This window comes from Melospiza melodia, chromosome 2, assembly GCF_035770615.1.
Source record: "Melospiza melodia melodia isolate bMelMel2 chromosome 2, bMelMel2.pri, whole genome shotgun sequence".
NCBI lineage: Eukaryota > Metazoa > Chordata > Aves > Passeriformes > Passerellidae > Melospiza > Melospiza melodia.
In genome coordinates this window covers 113706422-113719979 of record NC_086195.1, presented here as the reverse complement: position 1 = coordinate 113719979, position 13558 = coordinate 113706422, and the positions used below count along the sequence as shown (strand labels likewise).

General features: G+C 40.5%; 1 protein-coding gene across 3 annotated transcripts in view; it reads left to right on the top strand.

The window, feature by feature from the left end:
• The first annotated feature begins 2773 nt into the window (after positions 1–2773).
• The window catches only part of NALCN (sodium leak channel, non-selective), a 224550-nt gene continuing 213765 nt past the window's right edge, over positions 2774–13558 (top strand). For 2 of the 3 annotated variants that reach the window (XM_063149615.1, XM_063149612.1), the window contains exons 1-2: positions 2774–2881; positions 12527–12673. In XM_063149615.1, coding sequence (XP_063005685.1) covers positions 12566–12673 — 108 coding nt within the window. In that variant the 5' untranslated portion in view covers positions 2774–2881; positions 12527–12565. Of the gene's footprint in view, positions 2882–4719; positions 4739–12526; positions 12674–13558 lie in introns of those variants that run through there. The other variant, XM_063149614.1, reaches the window with a different exon arrangement.

Below are 13558 nucleotides of genomic sequence, written 5' to 3'. Positions count from 1 at the left end.
CCCTTGAATACACAGTACAAATCCCCAAATTTTTCTTCTAAATGAAAATTCTGGCATGTCCAATTTCAAACGTGTGCTGAAGTTTGAAGGATGAACAGGGAAATTCCTTTATCTGATCTTGATTGTAGAGATGAGAGGTAAATCTTTACTAAGAAATATCTTTTCTTTTGACCTATTTAACATTACTGTAAAATAATTTGGTAGGATTAACTCCCAAATTCTGTCTTTATCTATATGTTTATGGCTTGCTTTGTAGGTCAGTGTGAATTTTCTAAATTGGAATTAAAACAGACTTGAAGGTTTGGAGCCCTAAATATTAGACATTGTTACAGACTTTAAAGGACCAACAGGTTTTTTGCAAAATTATATCAACTATTTAATAGATATTTAAGTTTTATCCTCACATGCCTCCTATATGCCACTGAAGTATGAAAATGTTCATGCTTTTCAGATGTGTGCCACATCTGAAAGTAAATTGGTGGTTAAATAGCAAAGCAAGAAAGGGCTTTTCCTTGCAAACAGAAGACCTTCACCATCTGCACAATTCTGTGAATGGAAGGCTACTGTTTCACCTTTGCACACAGGCAGCTACATCAAGGTATCAAGGGCTAAACCTTTCTTCCAGCATTAGCATCATCTGATGCCAGTTGCGCTCAAGACAGGCTGTCAGAGAGAATCCAGTCTTCTGCTGAAAGTGTGGGTTCCCATTAGCAGCTCGTGCTCCACAGAGTAAGGGCAGCTAGTAACAATATGTTACCTAACACGACACCAGGAGAAGTGCCAAACACATAAGGAAACACGTATTCTATCTAATACAGACCACATGTAAGGAAATGAATCCCTTCTTTTTGGGAACTCATTAAACAGTATCTAAATTACTGCAGCATATCTTGAACCCCTCTCCAACACATGACAGATGCTAAGACGTGAATTCAGTGGCAGGCCACCAAGGTGGTTGGAACTGGAGCACTTGCTCCATGAGGAGAGGCTGAAGGAGCTTGGATGGCTTTGGGGGCACCTAGGAGCAGTCTGCCAGATTCGATGAGGAAGCCGTCAAGAGGACAAAGCTGGGCAATTCCCAAGGGTGCATTGCAGGAGGAGAGACTGCTGACCAGTGCATGTCAGGAAAAAATCTTTCAGCATGAGGATGGTCCTTTACAGAAACAAGCTTACCAGGGAGGCTGTGCAGTCCCTGTCTTGGGAGGCTTTCAAGACCCAACTGGATAAAGCCCTGAGCAAGCTGGTGTGATCTCATCTCTGAGCCTGGTTTAAGCAGATCAGTCAGACCAGATGGCCTCCTGAGGTCCCTTCCAACTGGAAAATTGTTCTATCAAGAGGTATTTTTCAGAGACCGGTATATCCATAGGAGAAATGTTACACAAAGTCACATCCGCTGGCAAATGTTGATTTCTTTTGTTTAGCTATAGCTGCAATGTTTCACTGTTTGCAACTGTCAGTTTTCATTTATGAGATGCTATCACCAACAGCAAAATGCTGCCTAGCAACTTATTCCAAGTAATGAAATGTTAAGTGGGGAGGAAGAGACAAAATAGGAAGAGTATTATTTGTCAGCACATTTATTCTTAAATTGTTTTGCTTTACAAATTTTTTTTCTCATGAAACATCAGCTGACTGCTATCAAAAACTGCAAACACTAAAATTAGGTGCTTAAATTCACTGGAATTGCTAATGCTGGTAATACATGTAAGTACTGCTGGCAGGACTGCATCTGTAATCCTGAGGCCAACTCCCTAACTGGCTTATTAGTTTTGGTTGCCAGCATCAAATAGATATAATTTAAAGGAACCAAATACAATTTATGCCATACACTTTCCTTCAGCTTTCTGGGGTATTTTGCTAAGGGCTTTGTCTTTTGAATCTTATTCCACATCTCTACTATCTCCAGAAAGTTATAGGCTCACATTCCCCACCATACATTTTCATTTAAACATAAATTTTCTTCAAATTTACTTTTTTTTTTTTTAATTATTTGTGCAAGAAGATAAAATACAGATTGGAACATGTCAACCTGATTTACAGAAACAATTTTCCAAGTATTTCTTCAGCTGTTTATTTGTGGTATCTTTTTCATACAATCACTTAGGCTGGAAAGACCCCTAAGACCATCTAGTCCAACAAGCGAAGATATTTTCATGGGTTTTTTTTCACTGTGGAGCTCGAAACTGGGCTTTAGCACGGCCCTTCAGTAATTTGAAAATTAACTAGACCACCCAGTGAAGTCAGGGCAAAGACGCGCACCAGCGCTGTAAAAAGGCCTAAGTGTACAAATAGGGTGTCTTAGCAAAACAAATCACCTATCCTAGCGCTTGAAGAGCATAATGAATAAAACAAAAAACAAACCCCAAATCAACCAAGAAACAAAAAGGCTGAAGCCCGAACTGGAGCCCTACCGAACTGCCGCAGCAAGCGGCGCCTCGGCGGGCGCTGCTGCTGGCCGAGCGCAGTGCGGGCTCAGCCGAGGGACGGCCCGGCGGGCACCCCTCGTGTGTTTGGGGGCGCAGCGAGCACAGTTCCGAGCCGCTGTGGGGGTGTTCTGCGAGACGGGACCGCCGCGGGGATCACCCCCCAGGTGGCGGCGGGGCCGCTAAGCCACCTCTCTTCGCAGCCGGGTTCGTGAGCACGGCGGGGATCTGTTTGTTCCGAGGCGCCCGTGCGCGGTCGGCACCGTCTCCTCCGCACCTGCTCCCTCCCCGCCCGCCCCCGCCGCCGTTGCCGAGAGACTGAACGCGGCCGCCGCCGGGCGGGCCCCGCCGCCCCGATCCATCGCGGGGAGGGCGGCGTGCGAGGCTGGCACGGCACCGCAACGCCCGCACACCCGCGGGGGCCGCTCCCGACCGCGCCATGAAGGGAGATGCTGGCGGTAGGTCGGAGGCGGCGGGAGCGGCTCGCTGCCGCAGCGCGCTGGGGCCCCGCGCCTCCCCGCCCCCCTCCACGGCCCCTCGGTGCCGGCGGCCGCCGCGGCTGTGCCGGGAACGCTGGCGGCTCCCAGGGAAGGAACGGGCGCGGCCAGAGGCCCGCCTGGCTCCGCGGCAGGGGAAGGGGCGGCGGCGCCCTCCGCATCGCCCGCCCCGGCCGTCCTTCCCCGCGGTGGGAGGGGGCGCTCCGGGCCGGCCGCCGCCGGCCTCCCCCGCCGCCCGGGGCCCTCCGCAGCCCCGTCACTGAGGCAGAGCGGGGCCGTGCGGCCAACAGGCCTCTTCGGGGGGCACTCATTTCATGGGGTGCCTGCGGATGGGCACGGGGGTGGCCGCGGAGAGCTCCCTCAGGGGCTGCGGGTTTGGCGTGGTTGGAGGGAGCGATGTTCCCAGGCCTGGGCTAAATCTGTTTAACGTGCAGTGTCACTGGTTCGTACATCGAATAGAGATGCTTAATATTTTTTTGTTATTGACATCTTTTTGTTTTAGTACTCTCAGTAAAATCAGAGATGTATTTCGAGAAAGGATCAAGGTTTCTTAATGTGCAAACGTGGCTTTTAAGTCAGCTATGATTTGGTAGGTTAACTGTTGTTGCATCCAGGCAAATATTTACACCGAGGAAACACTAACTAAATGCTGTTTGAGTCTTTTGTGTTCATCTTAAACATCATCAATTTCCTGGTTCATTTCATTGCTTGTTTTCGTTTTCATTTCCTTTCCCAGCAGCTCCGTTCCACCTGCCCTTTGAGTGATCAACAGAGAAATTATACATATTAACAATTGACTATGCTCTGCTGCTTGAATCACAAAAGCTGAAGTTTCTTAACTTCAGGAAGGGGATGAGAAATCACATTTCTTCGAGTTGGTCTAACTGGATGCTAGACTGGATGCTAGAAGTCTCCAGCTGTCTTCAAGTATTTACATATACCTTTGGAGACCTGTAGCAACAGTTGGATTTGTTTTCATTTGGTGTTTTGTTTTGTTGTGGATTTTTTGTTTTACCGTTTGAGCTTGGTAACTTTCAAAACTGTAACAATTTGTACAAAACTGTATCATTTGTGCTTTAGTCTTCCTGTTTGGTGCATCTGTTTTATTTTAATTTGAAATGTGGTCCATCACAGTTCATTGAGGTATATCACCTGGAAATATAACTTACTCTGTTTTGACTTATTTCCAGCTCCAGGACACTGCTGGTACCATGAGCACCACGTAGATCTATCTGTGTGGCATTCATCCAAACCTGTCTTTGAGTCAAATGCATTTTGTGTCTTAAACCTCCACAGTAGAGGATGAATACTCTCACACTGTGTTGTAGGGAGTAATGGGCTGCTGGACCTGGCCCTAAAAGACTTCTGCAGATGAGAATGTCTTCTTGAGGCATGAATAGCTCATGGTGAGATAGAACTGGTTCTGGCTTCTGGGGAGTTTGGTTTCCTCCCCACCTGCTTAGGCATTTAGGAGTTCAGTCTGTTACAAATAAGATGTGTTTATGACGAAAATAGAGGTGTTGCATTAAAAAATAATTTTTACTGCGTTACTAATAGAATGCTTGAATGGTTGGATCTCCTGTAGGTTTTGAGCACAAAATCTTTTGGGGATAAAGAGCAAAGTCAGCCTAATCTGGGTGTTACAGATTAAATCATATTTTCTTTCCCTTTAAACCTTTCTCTCTTCTCCCTGTCATTACCTTCATAGCATCTTTTATTTCAACAGAAGTTTCCTGGATCGGTTAAATAGTGATAAACATCTTGCTTTGCAAAATACCAGTCCTAAATTATAGTTGCAAATTTTCTTGATTCTACTAGGTAATTTCTTTTTCCTTTCTCTATTTTCTGTGATATATTAATCTTTTATCACTTTTTTTTCCCTTCATGGTGAGGACAATTAAGTAGTGAAACAGGTTGCTTAAAAAACCTTCTTTGCTCGCGATTTTCAAGTCTAGACTGGAGTAACCTGAGTAAACTGCAATAGCCTGGGCTGTCACCAGAGTTGATGATGCTTGAGCAGGAGGTACAGTTGGAGAGCTTCTGAGATCATAGAACCAAATAATGGTTTGGGTTGTAAGGGACCTTAAAGATGATCTAGTTCCAGCCCCACTGCTCTGGGCAGGGACAACTTCCACTAGACAAAATTGCTCAAAGCCCTATCCATCCTGGCCTTGAGTACTGACAGGGATGGGACATCCACAGCTTCTCTGGGAAACCTGTTCCTATGCCTCACCACCCTCATAGTAAAGAATTTCTTTCTAATGTCTAATCTAAACTTAGCACTATGTATCCTTGTGAAAAGTCCCTCCCCAGGGACTGTAACACCCTTTAGGTACTGGAAAACTGCTCTAAGGTCTCCCTGGAGCTTTCTCCAGGCCAAGCAGCTCCAACTCTCTCAGCCTGTCTTCATAGGAGAGGTGCCCCAGCCCATCTTTGTGGCCTCTTCTGGACTAATTCCAACAGATCAATGTCTTGTGTTGCAGGCCCTGGAACTGGGCCTCTGGAGAACCTAGATGGAGACTCACAAGAGCAGGGTTGAGGTCCTTCCAGCTTGAACTGGCTTATGATTCTATGAACTCAGTTTTCCTTTCTGTTTTTTTCTTCCCTCCAAAATAAAGCATTTGCGTTCAGTACGTAAAGTACCAGAGGTTATGGTGCCACTTCTAGGAACTGCCCTGCAGCAAGGGCATGTCAATTAGTTTGTTTCAAAGGGAAGATAAGAAGATAGGAAAAGAAAAAGTCCTAATTTTGTTTTCGGGACTTCAAGTTTAGGATATATAGGCATTAGAATTTTTGCTGGCAGTTTCCTAAAGGATAGAAAAGAAAGAATTTGGCAAGAAAAGATGATCTAGAATATGTCCGTTTCTTTAATAATTATTTTAGCAAAGAATATAACAAATCTAAAAGAATATAACCACCATTTATTTTAATTTTCATGTATTTAAACAGTGAGAAGATGGATATACAAGGTTCTAGCATGTAACTAATGATTCAAAAAAATCCCAGAAACATTAAATTAATCACTTAAGCAGGCATGCTGCCAGCCATCTGCCTACAGAGAAGCTCCTTTCCATCCATGTATCATTCTGGGAAGGAATTCCTTCCTTTAAACCTTGAAAAATTGATCCACAGTACTCAGAGCATGTTACTGAATGTGGGATATTATAAAGAGAGGATGGCTTGCTCCTTGAACCACTCAATCAATGACATGGTACTGCCTGTCCCCTTATGTTCACAAAGGGTTAAACACAAAGGGTTAAACCAGCATGATTCTTACTAAGGATGTTGCTATGTGTCTTTTTGTCAGCAATGGGCTCATGTATTTCTATAAATCACATTGCAGCTGACTGATCTTAGGTCAGCAAATGGTGGGGAGGTGGCTCACAGTCCAAGTGAACTTTCAGAGTAAACCAGCTGTTAAACTCTGCAGATGTATTTGGGAAGGAAATACACAGCCATTGGTGTTTTCTATGTACTTTATATTTTATATGATTACTGTTCATTCAGTGGCCATCATAACGCTTCAGCATTTTATCAGCCATTCTGACAGTTTAATTGTAGAATTTGGAAAGCTATTGTGTTATCCAGTCATGCCAACAACCAGCCTGTTATGGGTAGGTGGAGGGTGCTCACCAGTCTTGGTTTCCAGTGGAAAGCAAAAGCTGGCTACTGGTACAGGGAAGTAGCTGCTTCATGCTTGGATGTGTTCCAACTTTGGGATACATGGGGAGTTGGGACTTTGAAATGTGAGAGTGTACTTGTTCTTTACTGCAAAGGTCATTTTGGTGTACCTGGATCTCTATTTTGTATGTAAATGAAGTGTCATGGAATGTGATGTAAGCATCATGTAAAAATCATCTTCAGTTGCTCTGGCTGTTTTTTTTTTTTTTTACTCAACCAAATCTCTTAATTAAAAAAATGTGGAAATGTGGAAAAGCTAAGCAACTCTATTCCAAATTAAAAAGTTCTGTTTGTGGCTGCATCACTGCACCATGTACTTGTATGTGTAATTTCTTCAGAATTGTATATTGCAGATGTTAGAAGGGTTAAAGAGAACAACATTATGTGACAGTAACAGTAGACTCTATATCTGACTCACAAGAGATCTGCCTTTGTATGCAATGAGAGATTTGATTCTGCTTGCTGGGTGTTATTTTGGTGACATCTGAAAGGAACAATTTATGTGTAAGAAATAAATATTGTAAGAGCATTGTCCTTAGCTGATAATAAGACAAAACACAGGAAGTGCATTGCAAGCAAAAGTCTGAACACCTGCCTGTTTTCAGACTAGATGTTCTTACATTGGCAGCCTCAAGCAATTTTTAAACTTTTCTCAGTTTTGAACCTCAGTCCTTTGATTTTTGGTCTGGGATCCTGTTAGTAAGTACAAGATACTATCAGTCATTCTTTCCTACATGTATCCAAATGATTTGAAACTTTGAATGTAACTATTTTTAGAATATTTCCTTCAGTGTACCTTCTTTGTGAGGAAACAGCTTTGTTTTTAGTAAATGCTAAAATTTGGTCAGTTATTAGCAGTATATCATGCTTAAATAACAAAGAGATCTTTCAGAACATTTCATCAGTTAGAATAGTGATGCCATGCAGAGAAAAAATACTGAAATAAGCTCTTACTTGAAATTAGTTATGAGTTAATAGCATCTGTGGTGGCATGTGCCTTGTGATTGTATCTACTGGAATACTGTCTTTACCCTTCTGAAATAAATATATCTGTACTGTTGTATATGCAGCTTGCTCACTTCAGATTTTTGCTACATGAAAACAAATGCTGAATGTCATTTAACTGTACCCATACCCAAAATCAGGGATGGAAGAAGCAGTGGATGCAGGGAGCAGGCAATAGAGAAACAGTGTCAATTTGCAAAGAAGGAAAGGAGAAGGCTGTGATGAAAGAATGGGAACTTACATTTTTCCTATAACCATGTAATGCATACTGAAGTTAAGAGCAATCAATTTCTTTAAGATAACCTGTACTTTAAAGCTTTTTTAATGTATAATATGGAAATGGGGTTTTGTCATCATGCTATGTGTATGGGTGTTCACGTCATCTTCCTGTTGCCCATTTCAGCTCTCTCATCTGTAATTATTGTCTTGAAGTGTGTGCCACTTTCTGTGTCCCTGCTCTGGGAGAAGCTGGAAGCAGAGTTGACGTTTTCAAAGAGAAAATTGAAGAGAATTCTTGTAGGTGGCCTGCCTTGGGAGGACCTTCAGGCAGTGCTCACATGATCTTAGGTGACAAAGTCAATAGACAGTGAGAAAAAAGTATGTTGAAAGCCAGGCATAGCTGATTCCAAGGATTTTTCTGATTTTTGAATTCTCTGTAAGTTGTAGGAATATCTGCGTTGTTTTTCCTGTTGATATTTCAGTGAAGTAATTTTTCAGCTGCCTTCTTTATCAGCCAGAGCCTTTATAAGCATGTTTTCTGACTTTGTGATAGAGATCTTTTGAGCAGATTATGCTATACACAGTGAGCTTGCTTTATAAGCAAGACTCAGATTTCTCAGCTTTTGATGTTGTGGAGGATCAGCTACTTTTTAAAATTTTTCTTTTGATTTTTTTAGGAACTGCATATTTCCATCAGAAGGAGTGTCTTGCACTTAGTGGGAATATTGCAAACTGGGTCATATCTTCTTCTAACTCTTTTTTTTTCCCAAGTGCACAGTGGGTCTTATGTTCACCCCAGCCATTGTCCTGGCATACTTTCATTTCAGCAGAAGCTGCAAATTTAGTGGGTGGGGGTGGTTTAGAAAATGTAGAGGTTGCAGAACATGCCTGCAAGTTCAGAAATACAAAGTAAGAGAACAAGGTTGCCCTAATGGATCTGAGAGGCTCAGAGAGTTAGTAATATTCTGTTTAGTTGTATTTCTTTTAATTTGCCTTTTCTTCTAAAAATAGAGGAGAAATTTAAAACACTGAAAAGGTTGACACTTGCAATGTCAATTTTCATTGCTGCTATAAAGAAGGTACTGCAAAGAAATGTGAAGTGGTTGTAGCCCCAAAACTCCATGATATTTTCCTGTCTTAAGAGCCTGTCTTCGCCCTGCACCCAGTATGTCTTAAAAACACTGCAGCTAGAAATACATCCTAGGGAATGTATTTAGCCTTTCACATTAATAACAGGTTGTGATCAAAGAAAGACCTAATGACGTATGTCGGAATCAATGCAGGAACTGCAGGGGTGGATTTGTACCAGGGTTAGGGAGGGCCACATCCTCCCCGTTGGCACAGCTTGGTGCGCTGCTCGCTGCGTGTCGCATGCTGGAAGGAGTTCATGCACAGCTCCCCTTCTCTCCATCCTTCAGCTGGTTCCTCCCTGAAGAAACAAGTGCAAAAGGGATTAGCAGTTCAAGGGTTAAAATTCTTTACAGACATGGCAGAGTTCCAAAACTGCAGCACATGGAAAAGTGTGTGTTCCTTGGTAAAATAAAAGTAGTGAGAACAGCAAAAACCGTTGCATAAAAGCTTGAAAGCAACTATGCTCTAGTTCGAATAATCTTGCTAAAGACCATTTACAAAATATTATTCATCTGTCATCTTCATTCTGAATTTATGTGTGCATTTCTGGTCATTTCAAGTAGGGAAGTAAGCAAGCTGATTCTTTTATTCCATAACATTTCCTCTCTTCCATTTGATTTTATATATGTGGAGATTTATTTATTCAAGGCTGCCTCGTAAAAATAAGAATTCTAATCTCTTTAGTCACAACACTGATTAGCTGAGTTGGTCAGAGCATGGTGCCAGTAATGCCAAAGCTGTGGGTTTGATATCCATATGTGCCATTCAGTTAAGAGTTGGACTTGATGATCTTCTGGGTCCCTTCCAACTCAGAATATTCTGTGATTTCTGTGATTTTAGTACGTGAACTGAATCCATTATGGACATTTAACATGAACATCTAAAGTTCATGTTATTTTCTGTGCCCGGACCAATTAAAAATTACTTGAACAAACAAAGAGGCACTGGGTAAAAGGATAAGGGGGAATTTTATTAGAAGGGTACGGCTAATCTTCCTACACATCAAATATATAAATAAGCAATACTGAGAAAAGCATAAAAACAACATAGTCTTTCTAATAGACTGTTGATAATTATTTGCTTTTTTTACCTAAATAGACATAGCTTGTTATTTAGACCATCATTTATTAAAAAAAATAAATCTGTAAGTGGCTAAACAAAAATCAGTTTTTCATATCCTGAACCTTTTGTCATAATTATTGATTGCACTTATCTTATTAATTCTCTGTTTACTGCTACCTCTTTTCTTAAAAGATTACTTGAGCCCGGTAATGGCCATGACCAGAAATAATAAACATAGAATTATTATTCTTTATTTAGCTTTTGAGTAACAATTTCCAAGGAACATATTTGTAAGAAACATTTTAGGCAGTGTTTTTTCCCCCTAAAGTTTTGGGAAATGCAGCTCCCAAGGCATTGCAGTAATTTCTTATTACTATGCTAAATGTAGCCATTTGGAGGTTTCATGCCCTCAAAAAGCACACCAGCAGCTCTGAGACTTGAAGCATTTCTGGTTGTGCTTTGGTCTAAGTAGAGAAAAAAGGTCAGTCCATTACACTGGGAAATAAATAGGAGAAAATGGAAAAAAATGCTGAAGAGGAGGAAGTAGTGAATTCCGTTACAAAACAAAAGTAGAACATGAAGTTTGAGCATATACATGGAGAGAGCATGCAACCTCTGTGATTATTACTTCATTCTTCATTTGTTAGAGAAGGGTTATTGATATATAATATTAATTTTACAGTATTTGCATGTGTTTAGTGACAGCTTACCAGTTTTACTTATGCTAAGATTGCTGTGAATTGCCATTTGAAATGAATATAGGTGTCAGAAATTGTCACTTATTTTGTGCATTTAGTTTATTTCTGTTTGTTTTTATAAATCAGTTTTTGCATGATGTCAGCTCCTCCAGCTGGGAACATCAGTACAGGACCTCAGCCCTGTTACTGTGTGCTTTGTACAAAGACCAGTGGTTCAGGCTTGGTTTTACAGAGACAGGAACCGATCTCTTGAATCTGAAAGAGACCACAGAGCAGGGGTAGACTTTGAGGAAATTGGAATAAAATTAAGGGTTTACATTTGCCATAACAGCTGAAAAGAAGAGAGAGGAAAGGATGCAAGCATAATGTTTGGACATGAAGCAGCAGCCCATGGGATCGAAAAGGCCAGCTGCGACCAAGCACATGGGCACTTCTGCAGTCCTGAGCCCACTATTGCCTCCAGCTAAATCGAGCACAGTGTTTCCTGCATTCTTGTTAGAGAATGTGTCATTGTGAGTGGCTGTAATTACCAGGGCTTGTAGTGATAGGACGAGGGAGCAACAGAGTTAAACTGGAAAAGGGAATATTCAGGGTAGACATAAGGAAAAAATTCTTTACAATGAAAGTGGTGAGACGTACAACCAGGCTGTTCAGAGAAGTTGTGGTAGCCCTATCATTGAAAAGTGGACAGGGCTTTCAGCAACCTGATCTAGTGAAAGATGTCCCTGCCCATGGCAGGGGAGATTATCTTTAAAGGTTAGATTATCTTTAAAGGTTTCTTTGAACTCAAACTATTCTATCTTAAACTAGTTTTGACAAACTTTTGGTTGTCACAGGGCAGTGTCACCACAGTTGGTCCAAAGTAAAGGTCCAGAACAAGGCCTCAAGATCTTGCTTTCTTCCTCCCCTTACTTTGCTGGAAAACAAAACAAAAAAAAAGTCTCTAAGGGGTTGTGATTCATGAACAATAGAATTGTATTTCAAGGGCAGACAGTTACTTCTCAGGAGAGTGTATCTTCCTCGTCTGCTTGGATTTGCTTAGACTCTGGGATCCATGAACTGTGTCTGTGGGAAAGTCAATACTAAGCTCTAACTCAACCTTACAGCTCTCATGGCCTGTCCCTTGGCTGTGGCTCACATGGCTGAGCATACAGAAGGCTCAGTCAGTGCCACTCATGCAGGAATGTCCAGACGCAGCCTGACCTTGTGGAAACAACACGTTTTCGTCACAGAGAGACAACTTTCTGGCTGTTGGATAGATAATTGCTAACATCAAAAAAAGTATTAGAAAAATACTTTAGAAAATACTTATTAGAAAAATAATGTTAATAGCAAAAAGGCTCCTCTGATTTCAGTAAATAACATTAACATCTATTGGCTGCTTAACATTGCCTGTTTGCCTTTGGCATGTTGGGATTTATCTTAGCCTAGTGTAATAAATGGAAATGTCACCATTTAATTAAATGGCTCCAGGTCAAATTCATCCAATGTTTACTCTGTGTTGAAGTTCACAGCAATAGAATTCTTTGCATATTTTCAGAACAAATTCTTTGCATATTTTCAGAACAAATTCTCTGTCAGCATTGCTAAATTTCTGGCAATTGTTTGTGTTGCCTACGTTTGTGTAATTTTTTGGTAAACTAACGAGTGTCATGTCAGTGATTTATATTTAATAAAATCAATATCCTATCAGTAAGTACAAAAGAAGTGTGCATGAAAACAAAATGCTTTAGGTTATTTATAAAACAGTTTAAAATGCTTTGTAAAACTGCTGAAGTGAATTAATGTTTTCTGTCTTTTTTTCACCAAGGAGGTTTCATGATTATAGATAAGAGAAGTTAACTTCAGGATGCTAAAAAGGAAACAGAGTTCAAGGGTGGAAGCCCAGCCAGTTGCAGATTTTGGTCCTGATGAATCTTTGTCAGACAATGCAGATATTCTATGGATTAACAAACCAGTAGGTATCTCTTTCTGTAATTACTAATTTTAAGTGAAATGTAAGTTGAATTGTTGAAATATGACTTTCACAAAAATTCTGAATTAGATATTAGTCGGAAAAAAGTTTTTGAACTATAGTTGCTCATGTACCAATTAAATTTTTGAAAAACATCAAAGACTAAACAAAATAGTTTATTTTGGCTATTCCAAAATTATGGGACGATCAAGCAGTATTTTCCAACCAGTTAATCTGATTGATTTTTTTTTTAAACAGCCATCCTTTCAAGGTCTCTGGTTCCTAACATGTTTGTTGAAATTACAAGTTCATAAAAAATTAGCTTTTGAAAAGGATATTAAAAGGAGGATTTTGTTGCTCAAGTGGTAGCTATCAATAAGCACTTTTGATTTTCAAATCTCCTTTTAAAACATTTATGAATATAAAATTGTTGTTATTTTGGTTGTTTATTTTGAAGTACAGCTCTCATTTTTCTCATACCATTTAACCTAAAACCTGCCTTGAGAAAAAAAGAGGTGTAAAAGTGTCTGGCAACTTGAAACTGGGGAAAATTTCATTAGGAGTGGAGTTATTAATAGACTGTACAGTATTAAGAAAATGTCTTTACCATGTAAATATATTTGTTATGAATGAATTATTTTTTCAGGAGTGAGCATGGATTCGGGATTCCAATATTGTGAATCATTTCCATTTTTGCAGAGAAGACATTTTCACATTTCTCTTAGTGTATAATTTTTTACTTTTTAAAAGCAGGAAGTAAAATATTCTGAAATAATACCATTTGTTATCATTGCATTCGTTTAAGAAAACTATCATCTCATTTGTAGCAAGGATGCCAGATCTCCTCAGCTTTGCTGCTGAGTTTTAACACCTAAAACTATGTAGTAT